This window comes from Akanthomyces muscarius, assembly GCF_028009165.1.
Source record: "Akanthomyces muscarius strain Ve6 chromosome Unknown contig_16, whole genome shotgun sequence".
In the NCBI taxonomy this organism is placed as follows: Eukaryota; Fungi; Ascomycota; class Sordariomycetes; order Hypocreales; family Cordycipitaceae; genus Akanthomyces; species Akanthomyces muscarius.
In genome coordinates this window covers 130202-157410 of record NW_026611617.1, presented here as the reverse complement: position 1 = coordinate 157410, position 27209 = coordinate 130202, and the positions used below count along the sequence as shown (strand labels likewise).

Below are 27209 nucleotides of genomic sequence, written 5' to 3'. Positions count from 1 at the left end.
CTTTTCATGCAAGAGGCGCCACTTTCGTTAGTCTTTTGCCCAGCTTTCCTTTTTCTTCTGGTACGCCACCGTTTCCGCAGCATTATTTTCTTCTTGTGTACGGACAGTTGGGCCCTCAAAGTCACAACGCCTACTGGTACGTCGGCAACTACGACGGAACGCCGTTCAGTCGAGGGGTAACATGGCTTTGACAAGGAAAAAGAAGATACAAGGACAGGAAACCTCGGCACTTTGTAATTTTGCAACACGGACTGTTTCGCCATCGCTAGTCCATCAGTAGCCCGTTGCGAGCGCCGTCTGTGCGGAGCACCCTTTTTTGTCTTCAGCACGTTTTCAGGCACTCAAATACATTGTCTCACAGAGTGAAGATGCGCTCTGATGTTCTGCAGTGGGTCACGCAAGGTCCGGCCGCCCAAACGAGGCGATCATCTCCCGGCGAGGGCCAGATGGATTCGTGGCGGGGTTTCCGAGTGCTGGTTGGCCGCACATTGCCTCGGGATCGCCCAGCGCCTTGCACATGATCCTTGCCTATATCTTCTTTAGCGAGATACATTGGGTATTGCTTTGCTGCGGCCTGGATTTGTTGGTCGTCACAAAGTGGCTTGCCCAGAGCCTTGGGCTGTCGGTAGCAATGAATGAGCACGGATGGGTTAAAGGAACTGCGCATGCGACACCTCGTAATTGGTTGCTCACTACATCTACCAGTAGTCTCGCCGCCGCATCCGACGTATCAGTCGAAAAAAAAAAAAAAAAAGGAAAACCCATTTCAGCAGATGCCGGGTATTTTGCGAAAGCCATCAATGCCACGGCTCCGCTGGCTGTCGGTGGCAGTTGTGGCGTTGCCAACTCAGCCAAAGACGTCCCTTCGGCTGCTGTCAAAACTGGAGCGGAGGGCTCCGGGCCGCTCAGGCACTTTTTTGGGGCTTGCCTGCTTCTTGACGGGCAGGGTCATGACTCTAGCAGCCCAGGCCTTCAGTCAATGCTACCGTGTGAAGCACGATAGCTACTTACAGTTTTGCCCTACTCTCAGAGCACCATCCCGGTACAGATGCCAGCTCCGACTCGTAAACAGCAAGGGCGGATCCTTGCCATCCCACTTGATACCGCGAGAAGCGATTCCCCAGCCTGTGAAAACGATGGAACCACCGAGTGCTTGGACGTTCGTCTGAGCAAACCCAAGAGCGTGGAAACAGGGGGGGGGGAGGGGGGACTGCGCAGCCACGCATGGACAGCTGTACCCGCTCGCTGTGCGAGGAGGCGTCCGTATATACTCGGCATGGGCGCTCGTTGTATTCCAGAGTCGTTATTTCCTTCCATCTTGATACAACTCGTTCAAGACAAAAATCAACACATTGCATGTCCTGAGCTGCTCAACTTGCAAAAATGTCGTCGGTACACGAGCTGTTCGAGGAGTACTCGGGCAAGACTGTGCCCTACTCCTTCCATGCCGGCTTTGTCTGCCTCAGCTACGCCGTCAGTCTGGTCGGCGCTGGCTCAACATTAGAACTGATGAGACGAAGGACGTCACACAAAGGTTTTCACAACTTGTAAGTCGCAAAAATCCCCTTCTCACTCACCACCTGCTGTCAGTACTGACATCGTTCGCAGCTTCCTGCTGGCTGGTGCAGCCATGTGCATGGGCGGCATCGCAATCTGGTCCATGGTAAGCCACACTCGTTGTCTATGTAGACGTTCAAGGAGGCGCTTTGTCGAATTAACCTCTTGTTTAGCATTTTATCGGAAACCGAGCTCTGTTCATCTTTGAAGGCCAAGGAGATCTTCAGGTGGCCTACTCGACTGGCCTGACGGTGGCTTCCATGTTTGTGCCCATTTTGGTCCTTCTCCTCGCTTTCCTCGCCGTCACAAACAACGATCGCGTCCAATGGTGGAAGATTTCCCTTGCTGGCATCCTGTCCGGAGGAGCCATTTGCGGCATGCACTACCTGGGAAACGCGTCCATCAGCAACTACCGATGCACCTACACGGTTGCTTACGTCGTGGGGGCTGCCATCATCGCAGTCAGTGCCAGCACCGCGGCCCTGGCCGTCTTTTTCGTATTCGAGTCTAGTTGGAAGACAGCCTGGTGGAGGCGCGTCTTGTGCGCCGCCGTGCTAGCAGGAGCCGTCTCGGGCATGCATTGGTGTGCCGCCGTCGGCACACAATACGTCTTGGTTGGCATGAGCACCGGCTCGGGCATGTCTCGAGACACAACCATCATCATTGTCATCTGCCTGGTAAGTTGCCCGCATCTGTGCTTTCGCACCCAGCACTAATCCTCTCTCACTAGGCTATCGCGGCCTTTTTGGTGACTGGTGCCTGCGCTGTGTACTCGATCATCGTCAGAAGAAGTTACGCAAGCAGAGCTCAGCAAGTTGTTCTTGCTGTGGCCGTCTTCGACAAGCGCGGCCGAATTCTCGTCAACAAGGAGGGTCTGCTTCCGACAGAAGTTGTGACTGATTCGTTGCTTCTCCGGGTAAGAATCCCTGCATGACCACTTCTGGCTCTGACCAATGCTAACATCAAATTAGTCTCAAGACGAAATTTTCGATACGAACCACCCCCTGTTTCACTGGGCTTATCGTGCATCAAGAAACTGGGCCAGCCTCTCGAATCTCATCACCCGCATGGCTGCTCATGTGGGCCAGTTGGTCCGACAGCGATACAGCAATAGCGTCAAGCTTATGCAAGATGATGGAAGTCCCATTCCCGAGTATGACGTCGTTTGCTGCGAATTGTTCAGTCTTGCCGCTGCTTCCCTCGCTTCCAAACTGAGGGTCAACCTGGCCGATGTTGGCGTTTTGTGGGATGAGATCTTTGCAACCGGAAGCGCGCACCAGGGGTCAGAGGCCTACCAAGGTGACGATAAAACGCTATCATCCTCCGCAAAACACGCGTCGAAGATGACGGACTCGGACTCTCTTGCGGAAAAAGCCGAGATATCTCGTCTTGAGTACGGACGCGGTTCTCTTATGGTACTCGTTCAACACGTGCGGACCCGACATGTCGGCGAACAACTTGAATCGCTTGGATATCGATTCGCCGAGCTGGATCAGGTGGTTGGCATCATGCGGTCAAGCATGCAAATCAAGACCCCGGACTTGGGCCTGCGCCTGCGACAAATGGCAGCTCTATCCGAAAACGAAACTTCTCTCGCCCCCGGAGTACACGTCGGAGCTTTCGCAATCCGAGCTCGAGTAGACCACACCGGCTTTGATGTGTTGGTGCGACGCCGCTCACGAGACCTACTACCGACGGTGCCGCTCCCCATGGAGCAGCTGGAGCAACGTCACATTGGCTACCTCAACCACTTGCAGAACCAGACCATGACAGTCGTGGCAGACAGACTTGCGTTGTCAGTCTCCCAGAATTCTGATCTCGGCAAATTTGCGTCAACCCTCCTCGAAGGCATCAAGGAACTGCGCAGCACCTACGAAGACGATGGCACATTTGACAATGCTATTCTGATGCAGCAGCCTATCAAAATACCGTGTTACGGTCGTGAGGGCAGTTCGGTCTCCCGCACCGCCACGGTCATCATGTTTCAACTTGTGCTTCCCATTCACAACGTCATCCACATCCCCAAGTGTACTTTCATTCCTCTGCGCTTCTTCAAGGTCAAGCAGCTTGCGCAAGAGAATTCGCCATATCACCTCGACTTTTCGCACGCCGTCCATCGCGACATGTCTTCCATTCTACAGAGCAGCACGAGCAACCCTATCCGGGACGTTCTCGAGAAGTTCAAGCAGAAAACCAAGGAAGCACTTCCGTCTTCCGTCCCGCATTCCCAGAGAGCCAAAGCTACAAAACGAGGTCGCCAGGGCTCGCGCGTTACAGGCGAGCGCTCAACGAGTCAGGCAAGACTATCTCCTGGCAAATTTGAAGACAACACGTCTCTCAATGTCAGTGATAGTTACAGTGAACTCGACGCGAAAGGGTCGTCCATTGATGGGGCACCCAGCGCCTCCGACGTGGAGCTCTCGCCACTCCGCGCTGTGACATCCCCAAAACAAAACTTTGGTGGCATCATGGTTTCGCAAGAGATCGTGGTCGAAACAGCCGAGCTACCAGGCGACCTTCCCATATACAACTCTGGCAGACGCAAGTCTGGAGTTGCCGTGACAGTCTCACAGCACCAGCCGGAGACAGTCACCTCCAGTGACGCGCGAAGCACCAAAGACAGCACTGTCGATCTGCAAGCGGCAGACTCTCGGGCGGATATCTTGCAAAAAGATCTCTTTTCACAGTCACGGCACGCGGCGGGGGCTTTCCGCGCCGAACAAAATACAGAAAAAGACGCGGCCATATACGTCGACCAATTGCTCTCGCTCTGCATGCGAAAGCAAGTGACAATTTGAAGTTGCTGCTACGGATGAGGATTTTGTCGACTTTATGACCTTTATATAGATACCCAGATACGATGTAATAATTTTAAAGTCTTTCAGAATATGCAAACTACTGAGCATTTGCGTTGTTTGCTTTCTCCCTATCATATTGACTAGTTTGTGTAATTGCCTCGCTCGAGTAGGAAGTCTCGACGCCCATCCCACATCTACTCTCAAGCACAGCTCGCTCAATCCATAGCCCAATTCCGCGCCGGTCAACTCGCACCGTCCCCGCAAGGTAATTATAGCTTAGCCACGGCAGCGCTTTGCCCTATCTCTCTGTACATCCGTTCTATGTCGGCCCGGTAAACCTTGGCAGCCTGCTGGCGCTTCAGTTTCAGCCTGGGAATCGCATGTTAGCTTCCGTACTCGCAAAATATTAGACTTGGTAATAAACTCACGTCGGCGTCAGTAATTCGTTTTCGACGGAAAAGGGCTCTACCGCTAGAGTAAGATTCTTGATGCGTTCAAATCCCGCCAGCTTCTTCTTTTTCCCGATCCCCTCAAGAATCTGCAGAAAATGTTTCTTGACCGCCGGGTGCGCGGCCGCTTCTTTGATCAGCACCAGATCCGTGGGCGAAACCTCGCGGCCGATGATTTTCGAAGCGAATGCGGCGAAAGACTCTGGCTCGACGCCAAAGATGCCGACAAGAGTAGACTCGGAGCTGTCGCCGTGCACGAGGCCGTTGGCAATCATGCCACAGTTTGCTGCGTAAATGTTCTCGATGCGCTCCGGGGCGACATACTCGCCCTGCGACATTTTGAGAATGTTCTTCTTGCGGTCGATGATTTTGACGCGTCCCAGGCTGTCAATCTCGGCGATGTCGCCAGTGTGGAACCAGCCGTCCGGCTCTAGAGCTTTCGCATTCTCGGCGTCATTCTTGAAGTAGCCGGCAAAGATGGAAGGCCCCCGCATGAGGACTTCGCCGCGGGGAAACGGCTTGTCATCCGCTCGGTAGTCGAGCTCGGGAACAGATTCCAGACAGATTTCCACACATGGCATCGGCGGGCCGACATGGCCCGTTTCAAAGTCGCCCTGGAGCTGGCACGTGGCGACGCCCGAGGACTCGGTCATGCCGTAGGCCTGGGCGAATGGGATTGCCAGAGCGGCAGAAAGAAATGTTTGCACTTGCGAGTCGAGCGGAGCGCTTCCGCCAGCCATGGCACGCAGGCGATCGAATCCCATGGCTGATTTGACCTTGGAGGTCCAGACACGATCGTAAAACCAGTGGGTGTTGTAGGCTTGACCCATTGGCAGCTTCATGGTCGCCAGCTTGGTGTCGATGACGTGACGAGAGAGTGCGCCTTTGAAGCCCGGTGCTTCGATGCTGGCTGCTCGGATGGCGGCATTGAATCGGTTGAAAACTCGCGGCACGGAGATGAAGGTGGTGGGCCGCAGCGTCTTGATGTCGTCGGGCAAGCCGGTCAGGTCGCCGCGGAAGTATCCGATGCGTGAACCCGAGGCGAACGCCTCCTGCTCAACCAACCGCTGGAGTAAATGTGCGAGCGGCAGGTAAGAGAGGCCTACATCGCTGCTCTCGCCTCCGCTCACCATACGGCTCACGCAGTTGGATGAGAGCGCGGATTTGTGCGTGATGATGACGCCTTTTGGCACTCCAGTCGTACCAGAGGTGTAGTTGATGGTGTAGATGTCATTGGCAGCGCATGGACGCATGGGTCTCTGGGATTCGAAGCCTAACCTCTCCACCTCGTCCAGAGAATGCAGCTGCAGGCCGCGTTCGCTCGCCAGCTCAGACAGCAGTGCGCGCTTGGTGTAAGCCTCCGGCTCTCCATTGTCGAGGGGATCGATGCAAATGATCATTTTAAGATGAGGCAGACGGGAGCTGATCTTGAGCAGGCTAGGAATATGAGGTAGAGAAGCGACAATGCAGGAAGCCTCGACGTGATTGAGAATGAACTCAGCAGTCTCTGGGCCCAAAGTCTCGTAGAGAGAAACAGTGAAAAGGCCCTGCGACATGCAACCAAGATCTGAGGCGATGGAGTTAGCAAGAAACTAGGGTTTAAAACCAATGTTTGGCGGGAAGCTGCGGCTGCCTTACCGACAATCTGCCACTCTGGTTTGTTGGGCGCCCACAGGGCAATTGGGTACTGGCCTTGTTTTTGGTGATTGATTCGGCCATGGAGCTCCACGATGCCTGCGCCAAAGTTCTTGCGACGCTCGGCAACTTCCGAGTAGGTCAGCCAGCTAAACTTGTCCTCCCACGTCCCAGCATTCGGCAGCCACTTTCGGGCACCCAGGCAGGCATTCTTGGGAAACTGCTGAAGGGACGACTCAAACAGATCGTGCAGGGTCCGCACGGCTGGATCGAGGGTTTCGAGCAGCGGCCGGTCGGCAAACTGCCAGTGGCGATAGATTTGGCTGCGGTTGGGCTTTTCGGTGCCAGGCAGCGCAACACCATGCGGCTTGCCTGGTGGCGGAGGAGCGCCTAGCTCCTCGATGTAGGCAGCGACTGCGGCGGGATTATACATGATGTACGCGTGGACGCGATGTCAGCGTTGAGCGGCGAGTCGTACGTTATAAGAGACGTCAATCGCGTATATGCGAATACACGTCGGAGTGGTAAAGCAGGACTACTAGCTTAATCAAATCATCAAGACAGAAGCTGCAAAAGAAGAAGACGACGAGGCTACAATGATTTGGAAGGGATAGGCTGTACGCTGTGTTTCATGGTAAGAAGCCCTCAATTATGGTATAGCCGCGGGCTTCTTAATAGTTCCCAGGCATGTCGGCTATATACATTCTGGGGAAGGGTGCTATGATTCCCACCGTTGGCTGATCCGCTAAAACGGCGAAAGTGCGGGGCAAAGTCTGGGGCTAACAAATGAAGGTTGCTCGCTCCAGACCTCTTGTCAGCGACCGTGGCCCTGGCTGGCAATGCTTGGCAACTGGAAGGGATTGGCCAGGAAGGAAGTGGGATGGAGCAGGCTGCGCTAGCATCACTATGCATACCCGAGCGGGGGAAGCCACTGTGAGCCCTCACATTGAGACTGCGAATTGCCATATGGAAAGGAAGTTGTAGACAGCTCCCATCTACGCTTTCTCAAACAACGACAGACTTGCAAGAGCCGCAAGCTGGTGGGAGACCAGAGCAAGTGTCCTGCAGTATTGTTGCGTTAGGACACTTGACGCGGCGTGATTAAAAAAATAAAATGAAACCGGGTCGGACGTTACAAAACTCCTTCAGAAGTTACGTTCAACAAGTTTAACTCCGCAAAATTCAATAGAGCTTGGTTGGAATGGTCAGAAGAGTTGTCTGCGCAGTGTGCAATGCTAATTGAAGAACTGAGCTGTACTATGGTCGGGGCGCTCTAGATACCCTTAGGGGTTGGGTACTGGAATAGGGGCAAAATACCAGCCAAAAATGACCTACTCAGAGGTATCTTTCCCGTAGCAGTGTCGTATCACACCTGGCTGCCTGACAGCTACGTATTCACCCGTAGAAACCTCGATAGCACGTCTGAAGTCTACTCTAAGTCACCAGTTAGACATAAAAGTTTCAATTTAATTTAGATTAACTTAACTTAATTCATTTCAATGCAGGTCGTTTTAAATCACTTTTATACCGGTGCGTAACTTGACTCATATCTCCCAGTCTTGAGGTTATCCAGCGGTCGAGAGTGTGCTGTGGCGAGGCAGTACTTTGTAGACTTCCCGGTGGCTGATCTTAACGACGGCCTTGTTAGATTACTTGGGATCAGACAACTGCGACAAAGCAGCCATGTCGGTAGCCCCAGTAATGACGAAAATGCGACTCTCATCCTTGGCTATAGACCCCTCCACCTGCATTGACAAACCCGCGCTGCGACCACCCCCAGCATCCGCAACGATCATGCGTGCCTTGCTAAGGAGCTGGTTATTTCTCACATTTACCGAAGCAGTGGTTGTGTCCTTCAGAGCACCCTCGCACACCAGTAGACACTGCTTGAGCATATTTGCTTGGGCATTCAGCGACGATACAACAGCATCGACGTCGGTTCTTGAAATGTTGGCGCTAGTCGCTGAAATCACATCTATAGCTTTCTGGAGTCCCTCGAACTGGCCAGTAGCTTCGCTTACGAACCTTGCCACCGTGTCGTTGAGCTGTCGCAGAGACCCGTCACTGCCACCATCGGTACTTTTCCTGCTACAGTAGGGTGTCAGAATACGGCAAATTGAAAAGAGTTGTTTTTGAATAGGCCGCTTTAAAAAAAAAGGGGGGGGGGGGGTTCTTACAGTTGCAGATGCTGAAGCGCGATGCTGAGCGTCAACTTGCAGTCCTGCAAGTTGGACCTGAACAGCTTAATCACCCCTTCGTTGAAGTGTAAGCGGAGCCGATCAACCTTGCTGAGGTTTTCGTTTTCGACAGCACCCGCTGAACTCGAAAGGATCTGTCGCAGATGCTGACCGAAGTCATCGCAGCGCATCTTGCAGCCCTCCAGAGCATTTTTTATATGTGTCAAGCTCTCCTTTTGGTTCGCGCTCAGGTCCCGGCGGCCGTCGGCCCGCTCCAGATCCGCCTGGAGCGATCGGATAATGCCTGCCAGCACCCGGAGGTCTTGGCGCACATCTTGCAGCTTTGCGTGGTTCAGCGCTTCGATGAAGTCGACGAGGCTCTTGACGCTGTTGTATGCAAAGGACGCAAAGGCCAGAGCTCCAGCCGCGATGCCGATTGCTTCAGCCATATTGCGGAATGTGCTTGGATGTTTCGCGGCTAGGTAGGTGATGATGCTGATCGGACTGTGGCTTTTACCTACAATTATAAAGCGATTCTTCCCTTCCAAGAAACCATGTGAAGTTGAGCTGCTGTCTATATAAAGCTGGCAATGACGCGTCCCTTTTGTCATGACTAGCATTGGGAAAGAGCTCGAGCTTGCTAGAGACTCGAGCAGCTGGACTGCCACCCTGGGCGTGGCGTCCACAAAAGTGGCGGCCGCATCCCGCCCGGCCTACTCAGCTGCTCAACTTCACAACAAGAGTCATCTGGAGCTGAACCCAATATTAAATATTACCGCAACGTATTCCTTTTTTTGGTTCCTTTGTGGCGTCAAAGTGCCGGGTTTTCCGTCCGAGGCGTCGTATGCGTCCTGGTTTTTTGACATGAAGTCTTGCTTCTCATCCGAGGCTTCTGGCCCCTACCCCCCAAAAGCAGGGCTGATCATTGAGCGCGTGAACTTTTCTAAAAGTTCAGCCATCCAACCGCCTCGTTCCTGGTCAGCTGAGGTATTTGGCGCACGGCAGCTCCGGGGGAAGTGCTACACCTGACTGCTGCATACAAGTCAAGAAATGCGTGGCATGATTGTAGGAGTACTCAGTGGCGTCTCGACGCAACCAACTAGTTAGTTAGCTCGTAGCCATCCCGGCGTTAGCTCACTGGTACCTGACACACGGCCACCATCTATCCAGAGTTCCTATATAAGAAGCAAATTTAACTTCTGTAGTCTTCTCACAAAGTTGCCTTTAGTGGGATAAGGCCGACTCGACAAACCTGCCTGTCTTTGTTCCCTATGACCGCCGCACCACACTTTGCCGCTACATTTCCGATAACTACACTACGTCCGAAGAATTGTGTTTTACCCTGCTATATGTTACGAACCTATAGATTTGTCGCGACATCAGACCGTAGCCATGGATCAACGGGTCCAGACTTACAGCAATGGAACCGATCTCGGCCTTGCCCCAAATCGCCTCCAATCACACCACACCATGACCGTCGTACAACCCAGATTGGAGGGCTCAGCACGCTTGTTTGTAATGGACACAGTCAACGTCAATGGACTTCCAGAATTCCTGGCACTGGCCAAGAGAGCGCCCATCGCAGCTGGCCTTATTGCTCTCCCATTTATCGAATCCGCCTTTGCCATTATTGTCATGGGCATTACGGCTGCCGCCATCAACAACGACAACATGGCGTTTGGTTGGGGTGTACCGCCTAAACGCATATACATCATCGTCGTTGTCAGTGACCGCGCCTTTCAATATCTTTTTTTCAATTGAAAGCGACAAGAATTCTTACTAATAGCTACAACTATCATTTCTAGTCTGTCTTCACCATAGTTATTTTCGTCGCGTTGAGATTATTCTTGGGACGTGTCAAGGTCAGACAATACCAGGCTCCCCCGAGAAACGGGCACGACGCGACACGTTCCTGGAAACGCACGCGGCTGCTTCTCAATGTAGTGGCCGTGGTCATGTGGATAGTGGCATCTGTTCTCGCCTGGTTCAATTGTTCCGATCTTTGCTCACTGGCGGGGTCGAATGGGTTCCTCTTGTACGCTGGAATGTGTTGTGACTGTGCAATTCCGACTCGAAATAAGATGGTGGTCACCTGCTCTATAGGAGGAGAAGACCCTGCAGAATCTCGGCTTCACCTCTACGAAGCAATCCAAGGGCTCAACATTACTTTGTGGTACGTGGGATTTCTCAATATTCTTTGTAGAGCATCGTTTTGCCACTCATACCTTCTTCGGCTACCAAGCAGAGGTAGTTAAGAGTAGCGATCACGTTAAGCAGCGGTAGTGAAGGAGCTAACCAGAATCGCATTTGTAGTCTCTTATTTTCCATCTCTTGTTTACTATCATGGATCGATCTAAACAGAACTGCCACAGCTACAAGGCCAGGTAGATAGGAAATAAGTATTACTGGGGATTAGCTTAGCAAAGATAACATTCTCCCGCTAGATAAGCGTTGTTGCTTCTATTGAAATCGCCTCTTATTCTCAAACACACCTATGTATAGGAACGTGACAAGATGCTTACAGCTACAGACCAAAGCTACCGAAGTCTAGTCCAGACGTCAAGTAACACACTGCACAAAAAAAAAGAAAAAGCAAAGATCAGATCTTTTAAAACCCGCCCAAACCCTCCATCTTCATAAACATGCCAACCACACCTTTAAAAAGACCTGTGACGGGTCCTGGGTCGCCCATGTATCCAGCTCCCGGCTTGCCGTCCGCGTCCCTCCACACCCCGTCATCAGCCACCCGGCCAAAGTGCTTCGTATTCTGATTCCTGTCGATGCACGCCCTCCACTTTTCGCAAATATCGCTGCTGTCAATCATGACATTGACCTCCTGGCTGTGAAACCAGGACTGCGTGTCCTGGTTGCCGCTGCCCTGGATGCCGACGCTGCCGTCGACGATGAGCAGCTTGATGTGGCACGACCGCGCCTTGAACGACTGGTGGATCGGGTGGTCCTGGTCCTTGCCGACGTAGTTGTGAAAGTGAAGCAGGGACCGCGCCGGGTGGCCGCTGTCGGCCGGGAGCGACGCCAGCAGAGACATGGCCACCTGGTCGTTGGTGCCGCCCTGCCCGGGTATCATTTCGCCCAGGTCGTTGTATCCGAAGCAAGTGTATATCGTCGTCTCAACGCCCCGATTCAGCGCGGCCACGATTTCTGGGAGAAGAGGCGCCGCGTTTAAATCTGGCGTTTGGATGAAGATGTCTCGCTTCGCGTTGCGAATGAGCGACAGCCACGCCTCGTTCTGCGGGACGTTGGCGTTTTTGGAGCTGAAGCGACCATACGGCGGCCGAGATACGAGAGCCATGGGGACGGCTTGCTGTGTTGTCGTCTCTATATACGGCGTCATCTGATCTTGCTCGGTAAAGTCTGGCCCTGTGGGGGGGATGGGTGTTTTTATGGCGAGATTGAGCACACGGTTTGCTGCAGCAACAAAGCTCTCCCCAGGTCTGGGGTGGTAATTGCCTTGCACTCGAAGAATTTCGTCAGCGATGTGGCTGTCGAAATGTGGCTCGTCTGGCGTATGGACCGATAAGACCGGCGCCGTTCCATCCGTCGATCCGTGAATCTCTGTCACTGCTTGCAACGCCTCATCTGGCTTCAAAGTCCCATTTGGCGCGGGTTCTGAATTTAGTGAGGTCGGTGCCGCGTTGTCAGCGGCAGTTGGCGCTTCTTTCAGCTGCTCGTACCAAGTGATGATTGCTGCATCACGAACGCTTTCAACAATGGGCCCTTCTAGATGAACCATCATTTCCATGTTGTCATTGTCTGCCATGTTGTTGCTCATGATGGCTGCATATTTTCCATCTACAACACAGAATTTCGAATGCAGTGTGCCCAATGGAATGGTATGCAAGTTCATGACCTCGAGATCAATGTTGGGAATTTCATCCGGAGCCGGCAGGCCGACAGACTTGCCCGTATATGACCCCTGCTTCACCCGGGCGTGAGAGTCGGAGAGATTGGAGAGACCAGCCGAGTCGTACATGAAGTGTGCCTTGACCCGCTGGTTCCTTGTCCCGGCGCGTCGGGAAAGCTCCAACAGGGCGCCTCGGATCAGCCTCTGCGCAAGCGAAGGGGACCAGGAGCAGGTCACAAAGAAGACCTCGCGCTCTGCGGACGCAATCAGATTGGCGCAGTGTCGTATGGCATCGGCCAACGGTGCAATGACTGTCAGCGGCGCTGTGCCATGAGATCCCATCAGCGGAGGCGACACCACACCAGACTGTGCATCCGCATCGAGGCAGTTGAGAGCATCAGCGAAAGCTTGCAGGAACAAGGGGCTCGGTGCTGTCGGGCCCCATTTGCCGCACTTGAGCGCCGCCTGCTGCTGCTCCGTAGATGCTTGTTGGCGCTGTGTGCTGGGACTGCTGGTGCGGTTTCTTGGATAGCGCCCGTAGATACGATCGATAATAGTTGACGGCGCTACTCTTGGGTCTTTTGCCAGCTCGGAGCTGACCGTGGTTGAGTCGCAGCAGAGCTTGACGACGTGATCTGACACCATATTCGCGAGTGACAGAAAGAACAACTTTATCTTGTCTAGGCTTTTTCGATGAGCTTTAGTTTTCGCGCTCTCCATAAAGTATATATTGTCCAACAGGAAGAGGCTGATGCTTGGTGGCTGATCCGTCGGCTAACCGGCTTGCTTGCGACGTCATGGAGGAGCCAAAGCTTCCATATATGGTAACTGGGCCGTTTTTTCTCCTTCTTACCCACGAATCAATAGCACGGCATGGCATTTAGCTTGACAATTTTGGAGAAACACCTGCAGCTGCCGAGATCTTACTATTCCATAGCCCAGGCGTTGGAAGGCGAGAAGTTGAAAGTGTTCAACAATCGCTCCTAGACACAGTACAGTTTCCGTTTCTGGCTGTGCGAGGGCCATGGTCTGTAGTCAGGCTTTCCAGACTTGTGCGATCGCGACATGTGAGGATAGACCGCGGCCTGGTACGTTTATCTACAGCTCAGACGACATGATTCCTTTCTGTTTCGTGGGCAAGGGGTTCTCGCTCTGGCCCGAAGCAGGGCCATGCATGCGTGGCATTGTGGACTGTGGCGCTCTCGCATATTGCAACCGCGACATAATGACGTAGCATCGCCGGCATGTCAAGTTCGCCGAAGGGACCAAACAATCCGCTGCAGTGCTTCTTAAATATTCACAGGCATCGTACGTAATTGATTACTGGTGTTGCAGCGCGCCCGTGGGCGTTCTACTCAGCCACCGTACAACAATCCTGTTGAACTCGTCGATGAGTGGATAGCTCGTGCCGTGAGCCGAGATAGTGCTGTGTACCGTTGAGTCTAGAGGGCGATCGAGCCCTTGCAAGCATCAGCTAATCCACGGCAGGTTATAGGTGCCTTTCTAGAAAAACGGTGGGTAGTGGCGGCTTAGCGTAGAACCGAGGCGACCTTTGAACCGGTCGGAGGCTGATGTTCCAGCGAATTCCAGCCTCAACGTCTAAAGCGTCGCTGTTACGATTTGGTAAACCCATAGGGTAGGTAGTTTCGGCTTCGGCGTAGACTGGAGGCGACAGATAAAAGGCCTTCCATCCTGGCTAGTTTCTGTCTCAGCAGGTAAAGCGTTATTAGCACGGAGCTATAAGGATGTAGGGTCCTACGTGAGGTAGTGGCGTGGCTATTCCGCTCACCACTGCTAGCCACAAATCACTTACTACGGATAGATGACTATAAATGTAAAGCAGAACGTGGCGAGCTATGCCTTGTAAGCATCGTCTTTCTAAAGGGGGAAGCTAGCGATAAGTTGTCTCAGCAACTTGTAGCATGGCCGCAACTGGTCATGATGCTGTTATGGTCGGCTCTGTAAAGAAGGCCGGGTTGATGAGAAGGCACAGAGCGAGTGTTACAAAGGCTGCTTTTTTACCTTGGCAGATAATTATGTGATGAAAAGTAGACGCGCTTGACAATTCAGCCATTAACAAATTTGTTTTCATACCCTAGCATATTTTCTGCCTGACTTATGTAGGGATAAAGTGCTTGGAATCCTCCTGTTGTTGCTCAAATGACTGTGAAAACGCAGCGAGCCCTGCGACAATTCCGACTGCCATGACCAAGACAGAAATTATAGACCAGATGACGCCCCAGCACTGCGACGAGCCGCCATATCGCTTCGCAAAGACACTCGCATCCGACGAGTTGACTTTGCGCATGATCAGATCGTCACAAATGTCCCACACGCTGTAGAGTGAGGACATGACGCCAATAAAAAGCACGACAAATCGCAGCGCTTCGGCGTGTTTGATGAACCAGCACGCGATCAAGAGAGCCACAGCCAGTAGCACGGTCAAAACTGTCAGCCAGTCCCGCTTTCCCCACCACAGTGTCAAGAGGAAGCAGACACCCAGCACGATGCTGGCGATTTTGGATGCGACAATGTTGAAGCCGCAAAAGGTGAGCAGTGCGCCAATGATGGACGATCCTAGATAGCCTGCGGGGAGCGTGATGGCGCTGATGCCGCCGACCATTTTGGTGACGCCGCCTTCGTTGGGGTCGAGGCTGATGGACTTGACGCGGCCACCGGTGCAGACCGCTGTGATGGCGTGGCCAAACTCGTGGAAAGCAATGACAAGCATCTGTCGAAGAAGAAGCATATTCGTTAGTTTCATGCTACTTGATTTGTTGCTGATTCTAGCCCGGCTCGATGGCATTGCCGCAAGCAAAGAGTCAGGGGCAGACAGGCAGAAGGAGGCTCACCTTGAAAGGCCAGAGGATGTTCTTAATGTAGGGAACATTCCATAGAATAGCAATGACGACGACATAGGCTGCGATGACGCCGAGCGTTACTTGTTGTGTGTGGTTGGGGTGCTGCAGGTTGCGGCCGACAAGGTGAGGCTGCTGATGCCACTCCTGTTTGGCGTTGCTGAGCAGATCCGTCGAGGACAGCGGCGTCGGGAACGCCAGCAAGCGCGGAGCCATTCTGACGAGCGCTTTCAGACTGCAGAATCGATCCTTTGATTCTTCTTCCGGCGAGTGTCGTCTATAGCAGGTAGCTGCAAATACTGGTAGCTTGTGCAGTTTCGAGCAAGCGGGGGGGACGAGTTGGGTGCGCGCGTAAGCGAAGAGTGTCAAAGTCGCGGGATGAGCAGCGGTACCAGGCAAACGAAGGGTATCAAAGGGTATCAAAGAGGAAAGTTCGTCGTCGACGGCAGCGAAATGCAAGAAGAAGGATGTTCAGGTCAGGCGGCTGGGCAGCATTTCAACGGTCGAAGCAAACCCGCCCATTGTCGTCCCACAAACTGTTGACGCGGCAGCTGTTGCAGATGGAGAGCGCTGGCGTGGCGCAGGGGGGGAATAAGGTGGCTGTGGAGAGGCTGGTGGCACCAATCAGCATACCGTGGCGGTGGCTCTGCACCTATTTTTAGAGCACATGGTCGTAGTCAGGGGGCCGATCTGCACTTGTGTTTTTTTAGGGGACCATAACCTTAAAAAATAAATACAAATAAAAATACGAGGTAAAATGTCTGCCACGTCCAGAAATTTCGCTTGTACACAGCCGTTGAGGCGGTTACTTTTCTGTCGCTAGCGCTTCTCCTTTGATCGCCGTCTATCACTTGCACGTAGATTTGCGCCGAGATCCGGAAATGACAATGCAATGTCCTGACTCTGGCGCGTTGGCTTCTGTACTTGTACGTAGATGCACGCCGAGATCCGTAGATGAGGAGGATACGATGCTCTGTCCTTGGGAAAATCATGCCATGTCAGTCAATCACGCACTGTCACTTTGACTCATCAACACGAGGTTAAATATTTGCATTGGTGACAATGTATATACATTTGAAAAGAATAAGATGCCAAGTATGTACGTGAAGTTTTTGGCCGACCCTTGCTCATGCCGACACACTAGTTGCAGGCGGACCACCACTGGCTCTGCTTGACGCACTTCCACGGCGCCTTGCAGACAGTCGGGCCGTTGTAGCCCTGTCCGCCGCACTGAGCATACTGGTCGAGGCCGCCGCCAGAGGGAGGGGGCGACGAGGTGCTCGTGGGGGGCGTGGTGCCAGGGCTGCTCGTGGTCGTGGTGACAGGCGGCGTCGTCGTCGTCGGGCCGCCCGAAATGTCAGAGAGCACCTCGCTCAGGAAGCCGCTGTTAGAGTAGAGCTGCGACATGTCCCACATCATGACACCGCCGAAGCTCGAGAACTGCTGCGAGTAGTTGATGGCGGCCTTGAGCTTGGCGCCGTTGGTGTAGCCGCCGCCGGCGCCCTGCGCGGCCGGGACGCCGATCAGCAGCTTCACGCCGGGGTTCTTGCTGCCCTTGGCCCACTTGTCCCAGACGTCAAAGTTGTAGGCGTTTTGCGTGCTGGCGCCCGGCTGGAAGTTGGACACGCCGCACCAGTTGTTGTAGAACTGGATGTTGACAAAGTCAAACGGCACCGCGTCGAGCACCGCGCCCACCGCCGCGTCGGGGAAGACGCACTGCGGCGCCGCCGACAGGTAGTACTTCTTGCCGCCCGCGCCGTCCATGAGGCTGCGCAGCTTGGCGCCGAACGCGGGGAGGTTGTTGGCGCTGCTCTCAAAGTCAAAGTCGAAGCCGTCCACCACGGCGGTGCCAAAGGGGCGGTCGATGGTCTTGCCGGACGGCACGGGGCCGAACATGTCCCAGACCATCTGGGCCGCGGACTCGGCGGGGCCAGAGCTGGACCATCCGCCCTGGGAGTATGTAGCTCCACCGAGAGAGAGCAGAATCGTCTTGCCGTACTTGCTCTGGCAGGTTTTGATGTCCTCTCTGGAGGGATGCGGTCAGCGCAACTGGCTCTCAGGCCTTCGGAAGCAAGCGACAAACTTACTCAATCTGGGGGCAGCTCAGAACGTTGCCGTTGTCAGGGAATGCAGTGCAGTTATCACCCGCATTGGCAAAGTTGGTAATCGGAGGAGAAATGCCATTCATGAACGCGAGGGGGATAATCTACATCAATTAGTACCATGAAATGGCCGGCGCCGTTATCGGGGATGATTCTTACGCTAATGTCCGTGTCTAAAGGGAGGTTAATATCGATGTAATTTTATACTCGACGCGCTTCTTCGGGGAAATCACTTACTTGCGCAGTAGGTTCCAAGGCGCTGCTGAGCAAGAGGGCCGGTACCTTGGTTGTACGAGTTTTGACCTTGCAACAATGTTAGAATTTGACGGCTCCGGTCGCGGATTGGATGTATTTACCCCAGTAAACTGCAATATTCTTGTTGGAGCCTGGGTTGAATCCTGCCATGGCGGTGGGGAGCATGGCGAGCAGACTGGCCGCCGCGGCCACCGATTTGAACGAGGCCATACTGTTGTTAATCGCGGGCTGTTGTCTGAGCTGATTGATACAGGACTGTGCTTCTGTGAATGGCTTGAGTGAGGAGGTTGAATGTAGAGAAGCGAGGGGTTGGCGCGCTATATATCTTCATTCCAGACCAGAGCATGCCAGTCGGTGCCCGTGATGGACCATGACGGACAATCTCGAGCGGAACGCCTGCCACTAGTTTCAAACTATGGTCTTGTATGTGACGTTGGACCGCTTACTTGTGCGGCGAATTTGTCACTTGAGAGCATAACCTGCGTGCTGCTACCTTGTCCACAGTCGTCGCGGAACTAGCTGCTGGTAGAGATGGCATCCTCTTTTGCTCCGGGCCGTCCTCGAGGCTACCATCGCGTGGGTAGTCGCTTAGTCTGCTGTGGGGAGGCAATCTGGGGAATACTACCACACTATGAAACTGCGAGTGGGCTTCTTGACCCGTGGATTGAAATTGGATAGATGTGGCGGTTTCCGACTAGCTACCTGCGTGCCGTCAAATGCTACCGGTTTCCATTCCCCGAGCATGACAGCAGCGGCGCGGCATGTACCCGAGCCCGACTGCTTGGTCATTTTCCCAGAACAGCGTTTTGCGGCGATAAAGCGCCGCCGACACTCGATTTCTGCGTCGTTTGCTTTGGTGCGCGTTCGAGACCACCACCACCGCCAAGTTACCAAAGGAGCAATGCGTGCCTAACTAACTTAGTGCACGGACGAGACGGGAGCTAGACGCTGACGTGGGTGGAGAAGCCATCGGGCGTGTGCCTGCATTGGCTGGCCTCCCATTCAGATGGCATGGTCATTATGAGCGACCAAGAGTTGCTGCTGTCCAGCTCTACAAATGGCATGTCGTAGAAGGACGCGTTCATGCCGTGCACCCGCCGCGACACGGCCCGCATCACCACCCCCGGAAAATATTGGTCGCACGGCACGTGGCACAAGATCGAAGCACTGCCGCTTGCTGCTTATTAGCCTGCAGGCCGGCTGCAATGCAGCACAGATAAATCGTGGAGCCTCACCAAAAGCCGCCTGGTACTGTAGGGCTTGATGTCTGAGGTCGCCGCATCTCGCAGGAGGAGAGGCGCAAGGACCGCTAATTTAGATTGATAGAACTCCAGAGCGCCGCATGGAGTAACGTTACCCACTACTGGTGTGTCTAGATTATGCTGCAAAAGGCATGATCGAGGGATAGGCTTGTTCAGAGTCGAGTACTTGAACCTTCCCGATTGGGAAGCTACTTAATCCATGTGCCGTGGGGTAAGAACCAGAGCGGCCACGAGGCCGCGACCAGGATTTCTTATCATGTACGTGGCGTTCCCCGCGTGGTCTGCGGGCGGTCGGAAGATTACCTTGGAGGGATGGCGCACTGTATGTAACAGGTCCGAAAAGAGCTCCGAGGCGTTGTTACTCCTTGCCTAGACCAGACGGCTCTGCATGAGCCATGATCAAAGCGGGCAGTCATTTGGACTGTTGTTACATCTTGGCCTATTTACCCCATGTCGACCACATCAAGGCCGGCTCTCCCACGGGCGCCCCAAAAGCTTGGTTGACTGTCCGCATTTGAGCTTCAGCACACCGCCTGAGCACTACTGCAGGGGAATGTGGGACGCGCCGAGGCCCGCATGTAGAAGCTGACTTTCCTTTGTAGGCAAGTATACAGCTACTGCGTAGAAGTCTCGGTAGTAGTCTTCTTGGTTCTATAGTTCTTCTTGGATTAGATACACGTATTGCTGAAACACGCTGCATTGTAGGGGGGCCAAGAACATTTCGGGCTGGTCACAATGAGTTGCACATTGAGCGCCCGCGCACCTTCTAATGGCACGTCTAGATTTAACTAATGCGGCATCCGCTGTCGCGTGGGCCAGGCGATGACCACACCTCGAAACCAGTCGTCCTTTTTGTATTCCGCACTTATCGCACATGCCCAATGGAAGAATTAGACTGGCCACGGCTCCCCACGGCTTTTCATGAGCAGGTTTTGTGTCACGGGTTCCAGCCAGCATCTAGTCCACACCATCTCGGCCAAATCTCACTCGGCGCGCCCCGCTGTCTACTGGCACTAGAGGGCCTGATCAACTCTGACAGAGTGACCAGAGGTCTCAGTGTAACATTTCGACCATACTACATAAATTCGAGTAGGGATAAACTCTATGGGCCACTGTTGAAAGCCATCTCCTCACTTGTTCGATTGCGTACGCGGCAGACCTTCGAAGAGGTAGCCAAAGGGCCACTTTACAAGCGGCTACAATACAAACAAGTTACCATGACGTGCCAAAAGGCATCAATGGTATAAAACAAAGTAAGACAAAAAAAAATCAAGCCTTGAAATACCAAGTCTTCTGCTTCCAGAGACATACCCTTGCTAGTGCGACTTCGAGTGAGCAAGTGATGCCAGTTGTGAAGACCCAGAGCCGGAATATAGTGTTGGCTAGCCCAGGCCTAGCAATCAACACAAGCATGGCAACTAGTCAAGAACAAAAACCCCGAAAGAAAACCCAAGAGAAAAAAAAGCCTTAGAATGGTTTATGGTTGCAATGTTTTGGGCAAAGCGGTTCTCTGACATGGGGTGCGCAATTGGTCGCCGTCTTGGGCACTCGAGTGGACACAAGAACGAGCGACATACTGTCTGATTGAGAGTGAGACTGCACTCACAGCTAGACTCAACCATTGCAGAAGTAAATGACTTTTGCTTTACAAACTACCGTCCTGCTTTTTCTTGCCGATGCAGCACTTGCACTTGGCACAGAAGCCGACATCTTGCAATGGCCTCTCCATATTCTGGAGAAAGCAATACGGTGTCCTGTTCCAAACAAAGTCACAGTATAGAAGGGATTTCAATTGACGAAATTTCTCAAAATATGTACTATCAGGCATATTTACACAATTTACTACCAAGCATATATACAGAATAATATCTGACACTCCTTCCACCGAAGCGCCAGCTCGTCCCCCGGACGGAATCTGCTTCATCCACCAATAACACCACCAGCTCCAGGACCACCGAGGAAGAAGTAGCTGCCCCAAGTCGTTCCGGACTTGAAGTGCGTATCGATTGTGTAGCGGTTGGCGTCGCTGACGACCACGCCCCGGCTGCCGTCGTAGTCGCTGTCGTTGTCGTCGGTGCCCGTGATGAGAATGTTGCGGATGTACGCCGCGTTTCCGTAGCCCTCGTTCGCAAAGTGGCCGCTGCCCATGTCCGTCGTCGTCATGGGGCCCTCGGACTGGTAGATCTCGCCGTACCAGTCAATGGCGTTGGCGTGGTCGGCGAGCGTTGCGGCCGCGCCGTTGCCCTGCGTCACAAACATGCTCGCCGGGTAGTAGCCCACCCACTTGCCGTTGACGGCGAGCCACCAGTTGCCGCTGTCGAGCTTGTACTGGACCTGCAGCTGGTGCTGGTCGCCGCCGACGACGGACAGCGGCGCCAGCTCCATGCCCGGGTAGTACGAGCTGTCGTACTGCACCCAGCCGCGGTACTCGGTGTTCCAGCCCGACACGCCGTCGCCGTAGCTCTGGTACGCGTTGGTCGTGAAAAAGGTGAAGAGGTGCGGGTTGGCCACCTGCGCCGGGTAGTTGATCCAGCCGGCCTCGACGGTCTGGATGCCAACGTTGGGGACGTCGAGGTGGGCCACGGCGGTCTGGAGCAGCGAAAAGTCGTTGCTGTTGGCGACGTAGGCTTTGAACATGCTCAGCGCGGCAGAGGATCCGTGGCTATTGGCCGACTGGGAAGAGGAAGAGTACCAGTGCTGGTTTGCATACTGGCGAGCGGCGAGGCGGTTGACGTTGTGTGGAGGGGCCACCTTGGTCTTGGGGAGCTTGCCGTCGCTGCGCGGAATGGGTACTGTGCCTGCAGGTCCTCGGGTGGTCGAGTTGAAAGGGTCAAGCTCGAGCTTTTTGAAAGCCGCGCCGTGGTTCAGGGAAGCTGGAGGGTGTGCAATCTCTCCTTGTATCTCTCGCTTGATCCAATCAATGACCTGTCCATCCGCGAGGGTGACGGTCTTCTCTACAGGGAGACCCTGATCGTGGACGTAGCTGGCAGTTGCTGTGCTAGTAAGTAGCGTTGCCGCAACGGCGTTTAAAACTTGCCAGCGCATTGTGTATAATTGAGTAAATGGCTGAGCTAGTGTGTCGCCTTTGTTCGATCTTTCGTTGCGGCGCACTCGGGCTACCTGCCTCACTTTATATACGGCCGAACAATGGAACTTACATCCGCGCGTGCTCCAGACTATTCACAGTCGTGTGTGTACTACTATTTCCCAATCTGGAAGGTATCGCTCTGCACACCACCACATCACGAGCTATCACGCCCCTCTTGATGGTGGCCTCGGCCTTTCTCTAACACGGTGTATGTAGCGTTGCATCCGCTGTATACATGCGCTCCCTTTATTCGGCCAATCTACAATCTTAGACTACGAACTTCCAAGTAGTAGCCTGCAGTTGCTAGCTGGGAAGACCGCTTTCTCTGCTTCACCTAAGCTGCAACTCTGTTTAATACGGCGCAGGGTACGCAGCGGCACGATGAAGTTTATCCTCTAGCTGGAGATGACTAGATACTTGAGTTGCGTGAGCTTAGCTTGACAACAATCCGAATTAGCTTCCGGGTTGGACCTAGACGGTTTTGATCCTGCTTGTCCGCAGCAAACCCGGCATTGAACTGTCACGGTTTGCTCCGCATTCCAGACTTATTATGCAGTACTGGCTTAGTGCCATGCGGCCGTCGCCCAGTCATAGTCATGCATAGAGAGTGAAGCGAGGCACATGCCATTTTAGGCAAGTGGAAGTTGAGACTATTGGCCGTCGTTGCGTGGAGGCGGAGTTCGCAATATGCTGCTGAGCTGGCAGATCCCTTAAATCCTCCAGTTAGCGGCAAACAACAATGCTTTATATAACAAGTCTAACAAAAATTGCAGATTCCCCGAATTTAATGTCTACCGTCCCGCCATATCCGAACTAACGCACGTTGCTGACGAAACTCGCTAGTGTGAGATGACACCTGACCCTATCAGCAGTTGCCAATCTCAGCGTAGCATCACCAATAACTAGTTCTTATGAGTATACCAAGTGTCGGATTCGTTCTCATTTTGCGTGATAACACGCTAGCCTACTACTTGTGCGCCCCGTGGTATCGGCCACAGGGGTTGGCCAGCTCCTTCTCCAGAAGATATTTTGTTGGCATGCGCGTGCACAACCTGCCTTTGAACCGCCCTCGCGTGATGGGCTTCTGATAAGGCTTTTCACATACTAGGGTAAGACACAAAGAGCAGTCATTGGCCAGTTGGAGCTCGTTGAGAAAGCGCTTGTGGCGCGCGCATCAGATGAGAAGTGCTGGGGCTTCATAAAACGCCGGCGTTGGTCGGCACAGATCAGCGTTTGAACAGGTTCCTGGTACTTGTGACCCAGGTCAAAGGGCTTTCCGATTTACTCACTTGTCTATTGACTTCCATTGTGCCGCCCCAGGGCCAGGTCATACTATTGGACGGCCGAATCAGGCAGGTGCCCCGACCGTTGTGGAATCGGTCTACTAACAAAGGAGGTGATAAATAAGCTGGCCACAACTACCGGCGATATCTAGCAGGGCAATGGCAAGTCACAAGTCAGGCTCAGTGCTCGCGTAGTTTCCATTGATGAAGCTGTGAACGATTGCATGGCTTCGCTCATTATTTAATGTCGTGATTATCTACTCCGTCTCGGGAGTCCAAGTATCCGAAACCGATGGACTCAAAGTGTAGTGATTTTTCGGGAGATTTCGTTTCGTGTCATGCAAAGCGATATAGCCATTAACCAAGATGCATGTAAATCTGCCTAGAATATACTCGCTTCGTTTCTGCATCAAGCGTGTAGCTTTGCGGTAGTGGATGTTGCGCATCCGGCAATGTCGCATCCCACTACCATCGCCCTCGACGTCCACGGCCGGCGCCTTGATTGTACCCTCCTCCGTATGCGCCTTGGTTGCCGCCGTAGCCACCTGCAAAGTTTTGTCCAGCGCCCCCTTGTGCCGTATTTCCAACAGCAGCGCCGCTATTTTGCATGCCCGAAAACATGGAGCTCATCTGGCTCATGTCCATCTGTGACGGGTCCATTCCAGAAGCCATCATTTGCTGCATCATCTGCTGCATCTCGGGCGGCATGCCCTCCGACCCGGGCATAGCGGGCGCTGCGGTGTTGCCCATGCCACCCATCATCATATTGTTGAAATCGTCCATCATCTTTTTGTTGTTGACAGCAAAAGCATCAGCGCCAAACTCGCCACGAATAGACTCTTGTTTCGCGGCATACAGAGCCCAAGTAAATTCGTCAAAGCCATAGTTGAAGTAGTCGCTTATGTCTGTCCCGGGCCTGCGCCATGCTTTCTCATTGTCTGGTAAATCTCCTCGATATTAGCTTTGTCCCAGGCCACAGATTCATGCGACATCGTCTCACCTTCGTCAATGTTGACTTGTGTTATCGGCTTGCCTACTTGGGCGTATACGGGGTTGGCGTTTATATCGACGGTCGATTTTGAGGCAGCTGCCGATGCTTGGTCTGCGCTCGGAGCGGCCACGCGGAGTGTACTCGATGGTGTGGCTTCAGCTTCCGTCTTGGCTGGTACTGCGGGCGCAGGCTTTGCAGGACTGTCGTTGGTGCCTGACCTCTGTGGGATGTTTCTGATATCGCTGTATTTTGCTTGACTGTAATAGAGCCATTAGCATTCCGTAGCAGTTATGTTTGCGCCGTAGCAGCTGGGAATGGCGGCCCCTACCTTGGGGGCGCAGCTGTAGTGCCGTCTTTTCGTTCTGTAATGATGTCGATATCCTGCCAAACGTATTAGATATATGTGTCGCAGTGCTAGAAGGGTGCATTGGCTTACGGAGTCATCGTCATCTTCGTCCATCGCACCGCTCTCGTCCTCCTCTTCGCCTTCCTCGAGCTCTTCAGCTGCTCTTGTCGCAATGGGTGGTTGAGCTTGTTGCGAATCTTCCTGAGGCTCCTCGGGCACGTAGATATCATCGTCCTCGTCCATTTCCATGATATGCTGCAGTCTCTCGGACCAAAGCCAGTTTCAGGATTATGTAGAAATCGGCGGAATTGCGATGGCGCTTCTAAAGGTCTGGCTGCGAGTATTGAAGCCTGCATTCTTCGGACCCGTTGTTTCTCCGGCGAGTCGCGCGCTGTTGCTGAAGCTTCAGTGCCCCAAGAATCTGTTAGCTCGATACTTCAAATTTAGCGTGGACCCGGGCATGAATGTGGGTGTTCCGCTATCTAGCTTGGGACTCAACCATCGCATGTTGACGCTTGAAGTTCCACAGCTGTTTTGGTCGGATCAACTCTCGACAGAAGCTCAGCGTCGGCTCAAAGAAGGCTGTTTAAAGCACTGGGTCACACAGTACCATGTCCCTGGCGCGCTCAGCCAGCGGCCCAGGCGGTTTAACAATCAACACTGGCGCCGCTAACACCCTGTAAGTTTCTGAGGCAGCCATGACGAGTCCCGCTCTTGGTGCAGCCGACGCGCTACCTAGAAACTACAAAATATTTGCCTACCAAACTCGCCCACAGTTTGGCATAGCACAAATCATTTGCTAACGAGCTGAATTTTTCGCCGTCGCAATTCAGAACGCCCTCGTCCCAACCTCAATCGACCGGTGGGCTTTTCGGATCCGCAACCACAAATAACAACTCCAATCCGGCGACCGCGACCGGTGCGATGGCGACCGCAGGTGGACTCTTTGGCGCGGCGGGAGCGCAGCCAAAGACGGGCCTATTTGGAGCATCGACAACGACACAAGCGCCAGCGAGCGGTGGCGGGCTCTTTGGCAACAGTACGGCGACACCCTCCGCACAGCAGCCGCAACAAGGGCAGGCAGCACCAGCATCGGGCGGTCTCTTTGGCAATGCAGTGTCGCAGCCCAAGCCTGCTGGCAGTCTATTCGGGGGAGCTGCTGCGCAACCGGCGACAAATACGACGAACACAACAAACACAGGCCTCTTTGGCGGTGGCTCTGCAACGACGCAGCAACCTGCTCAAACAGGCGGCGGGCTTTTTGGCAACACACAGCAGGCGGGGGCTACTGCAGGTGCTTCAGCCTTTGGCCAGCCCCAAGCAAAGCCATCTGGCGGACTTTTGTACGTACCATGCTGAGATGGATAATGCTTCCGCTTCGCTAACGTCACCAGTGGCCAAAGTCAGCAACCAACACAAGCAGCGAACCAGGTTCCCGCGGTCCAGATCAACTATGACAACTTGCGTCCGCGATCCCGATTCGACGACCTGGCCCAACCGATCCAAGACGAGGTGGCGCTGATAGACAAAGGTATCCAGCGCGTCATGAAGATGAGCGACGAGATTGGCGAATTTATGCCCCAGCACGAAAAAGATATACAGCAGCTGGGCAACGACGTCAAGTATGTCGAGTCGAAATTCCTCATGGTACAGGAAGCCCTCAACCGCGACATCCAGACGGTCAAGAGCCTGCAAGACGTGACCAAGAAGAACATTGGCGACGCGCAGCTCTCGTTCAAGGCCGCGGACAACCTGAAGCTCCCCAGCCACTATCACCAGACAGGCCTGTTCGCAGGCTCTACCCCGTCGGCCGGCTCCAACGACGCCGACGCGTCGTCTACGCACTCGCACGCCCAAGACCTCATCACATACTTTAACCGCATCTGCGACGACGTGGAGAGGTACAAGAAGCGGCTGGACGACTACCGCGGCGAGATTGAGCGTGACATGCCCGGCGTCGAGAACGGGCTGTACGAGCAGATTCGAAGCTTCCGGGACCGCAACGCCGCCATGAATGGCAACGGCGGCGGCGGCGGCGGTGCTGTGCAGGATCAGCTCAACCAGGTGCTCTCGGCGCTGCGAGAGACGGGCAACGCGATTGTCGCCCAGGCCGGACAGATTGCGGACACGCGCGAGCGCTTATCCCGCCTCCAAGCTGGCTTCATCGACAGCGGACTCTATGCGAGCAACTAAAAGCGAAATAATACATTGGCGAGATGGAAACGGTTCCGGGATTGGTAGGATAGGGCCGAATAGGGGTTGTTGATACTTGCATTTACTCTGGAAGCATATTCCTAATGATGAATCAAATGGACTTGTAATTGTTATGAATAGCATGTCTGAAGAACTGGAAGTGGAATTGCATCGCTAGTCAGGAATATAAAGACTCGCCGCAGTCATTACTGCCCTATCGCTTACGCCAGTGAAATTGGTTTGATATGTCGGGTCAGAGCAAGTATCGCGAAACTTTGGCTTTAGTGGTTACGGAGTTTCAAACTAAGAGGACCATTTGATCATGACGCCGGTGCTGCTTTTAATGAATAGCA

General features: G+C 53.7%; 12 protein-coding genes across 13 annotated transcripts; 3 read left to right on the top strand and 9 right to left on the bottom strand.

Moving 5' to 3' along the window:
- Positions 1 to 847: 847 nt before the first annotated feature.
- LMH87_008058 (uncharacterized protein) lies at positions 848 to 1317 on the bottom strand (the record flags this gene model as incomplete). The annotated part of the gene is made up of 3 exons (XM_056200895.1): positions 848 to 956; positions 1012 to 1096; positions 1239 to 1317. 3 exons carry the CDS (start codon positions 1315 to 1317, stop codon positions 848 to 850), a joined length of 273 nt encoding a protein of 90 aa, XP_056057145.1.
- A 66-nt stretch (positions 1318 to 1383) lies between these two features.
- On the top strand, positions 1384 to 4355 carry LMH87_008057 (uncharacterized protein; the record flags this gene model as incomplete). Its single annotated transcript, XM_056200777.1, has 5 exons — positions 1384 to 1547; positions 1609 to 1663; positions 1731 to 2234; positions 2288 to 2473; positions 2529 to 4355. The coding sequence occupies 5 exons, from the start codon at positions 1384 to 1386 to the stop codon at positions 4353 to 4355; spliced, it is 2736 nt and encodes a 911-aa protein (XP_056057144.1).
- Positions 4356 to 4624: 269 nt separating this feature from the next.
- Positions 4625 to 6872, bottom strand: LMH87_008056 (uncharacterized protein; the record flags this gene model as incomplete). The annotated part of the gene is made up of 3 exons (XM_056200660.1): positions 4625 to 4724; positions 4784 to 6371; positions 6443 to 6872. The coding sequence occupies 3 exons, from the start codon at positions 6870 to 6872 to the stop codon at positions 4625 to 4627; spliced, it is 2118 nt and encodes a 705-aa protein (XP_056057143.1).
- Positions 6873 to 8088: 1216 nt separating this feature from the next.
- On the bottom strand, positions 8089 to 9236 carry LMH87_008055 (uncharacterized protein; the record flags this gene model as incomplete). The annotated part of the gene is made up of 2 exons (XM_056200544.1): positions 8089 to 8527; positions 8617 to 9236. The coding sequence occupies 2 exons, from the start codon at positions 9234 to 9236 to the stop codon at positions 8089 to 8091; spliced, it is 1059 nt and encodes a 352-aa protein (XP_056057142.1).
- A 772-nt stretch (positions 9237 to 10008) lies between these two features.
- Positions 10009 to 10973, top strand: LMH87_008054 (uncharacterized protein; the record flags this gene model as incomplete). Its single annotated transcript, XM_056200428.1, has 4 exons — positions 10009 to 10338; positions 10422 to 10478; positions 10720 to 10789; positions 10930 to 10973. 4 exons carry the CDS (start codon positions 10009 to 10011, stop codon positions 10971 to 10973), a joined length of 501 nt encoding a protein of 166 aa, XP_056057141.1.
- Positions 10974 to 11153: 180 nt separating this feature from the next.
- On the bottom strand, positions 11154 to 13198 carry LMH87_008053 (uncharacterized protein; the record flags this gene model as incomplete). 2 transcript variants are annotated; one of them, XM_056200311.1, is made up of 2 exons in its annotated part: positions 11154 to 11163; positions 11232 to 13198. In XM_056200311.1, the coding sequence occupies 2 exons, from the start codon at positions 13196 to 13198 to the stop codon at positions 11154 to 11156; spliced, it is 1977 nt and encodes a 658-aa protein (XP_056057140.1). The 2 variants fall into 2 exon arrangements, with proteins under 2 accessions (XP_056057140.1, XP_056057139.1); XM_056200312.1 differs by lacking the exon at positions 11154 to 11163 and having other exon boundaries at positions 12876 to 13056; positions 13119 to 13198.
- Positions 13199 to 14594: 1396 nt separating this feature from the next.
- Positions 14595 to 15552, bottom strand: LMH87_008052 (uncharacterized protein; the record flags this gene model as incomplete). The annotated part of the gene is made up of 2 exons (XM_056200197.1): positions 14595 to 15209; positions 15331 to 15552. The coding sequence occupies 2 exons, from the start codon at positions 15550 to 15552 to the stop codon at positions 14595 to 14597; spliced, it is 837 nt and encodes a 278-aa protein (XP_056057138.1).
- Positions 15553 to 16476: 924 nt separating this feature from the next.
- LMH87_008051 (uncharacterized protein) lies at positions 16477 to 17903 on the bottom strand (the record flags this gene model as incomplete). The annotated part of the gene is made up of 5 exons (XM_056200079.1): positions 16477 to 17362; positions 17424 to 17542; positions 17598 to 17611; positions 17676 to 17741; positions 17795 to 17903. The coding sequence occupies 5 exons, from the start codon at positions 17901 to 17903 to the stop codon at positions 16477 to 16479; spliced, it is 1194 nt and encodes a 397-aa protein (XP_056057137.1).
- Positions 17904 to 18634: 731 nt separating this feature from the next.
- On the bottom strand, positions 18635 to 18975 carry LMH87_008050 (uncharacterized protein; the record flags this gene model as incomplete). The annotated part of the gene is made up of 2 exons (XM_056199961.1): positions 18635 to 18866; positions 18929 to 18975. The coding sequence occupies 2 exons, from the start codon at positions 18973 to 18975 to the stop codon at positions 18635 to 18637; spliced, it is 279 nt and encodes a 92-aa protein (XP_056057136.1).
- A 1900-nt stretch (positions 18976 to 20875) lies between these two features.
- LMH87_008049 (uncharacterized protein) lies at positions 20876 to 22000 on the bottom strand (the record flags this gene model as incomplete). The annotated part of the gene is made up of 1 exon (XM_056199847.1): positions 20876 to 22000. The coding sequence occupies one exon, from the start codon at positions 21998 to 22000 to the stop codon at positions 20876 to 20878; it is 1125 nt and encodes a 374-aa protein (XP_056057135.1).
- Positions 22001 to 23791: 1791 nt separating this feature from the next.
- LMH87_008048 (uncharacterized protein) lies at positions 23792 to 24912 on the bottom strand (the record flags this gene model as incomplete). Its single annotated transcript, XM_056199731.1, has 4 exons — positions 23792 to 24273; positions 24327 to 24574; positions 24646 to 24698; positions 24754 to 24912. 4 exons carry the CDS (start codon positions 24910 to 24912, stop codon positions 23792 to 23794), a joined length of 942 nt encoding a protein of 313 aa, XP_056057134.1.
- Positions 24913 to 25274: 362 nt separating this feature from the next.
- On the top strand, positions 25275 to 26856 carry LMH87_008047 (uncharacterized protein; the record flags this gene model as incomplete). Its single annotated transcript, XM_056199608.1, has 3 exons — positions 25275 to 25342; positions 25497 to 26006; positions 26058 to 26856. The coding sequence occupies 3 exons, from the start codon at positions 25275 to 25277 to the stop codon at positions 26854 to 26856; spliced, it is 1377 nt and encodes a 458-aa protein (XP_056057133.1).
- Between the last annotated feature and the right edge of the window lie 353 nt (positions 26857 to 27209).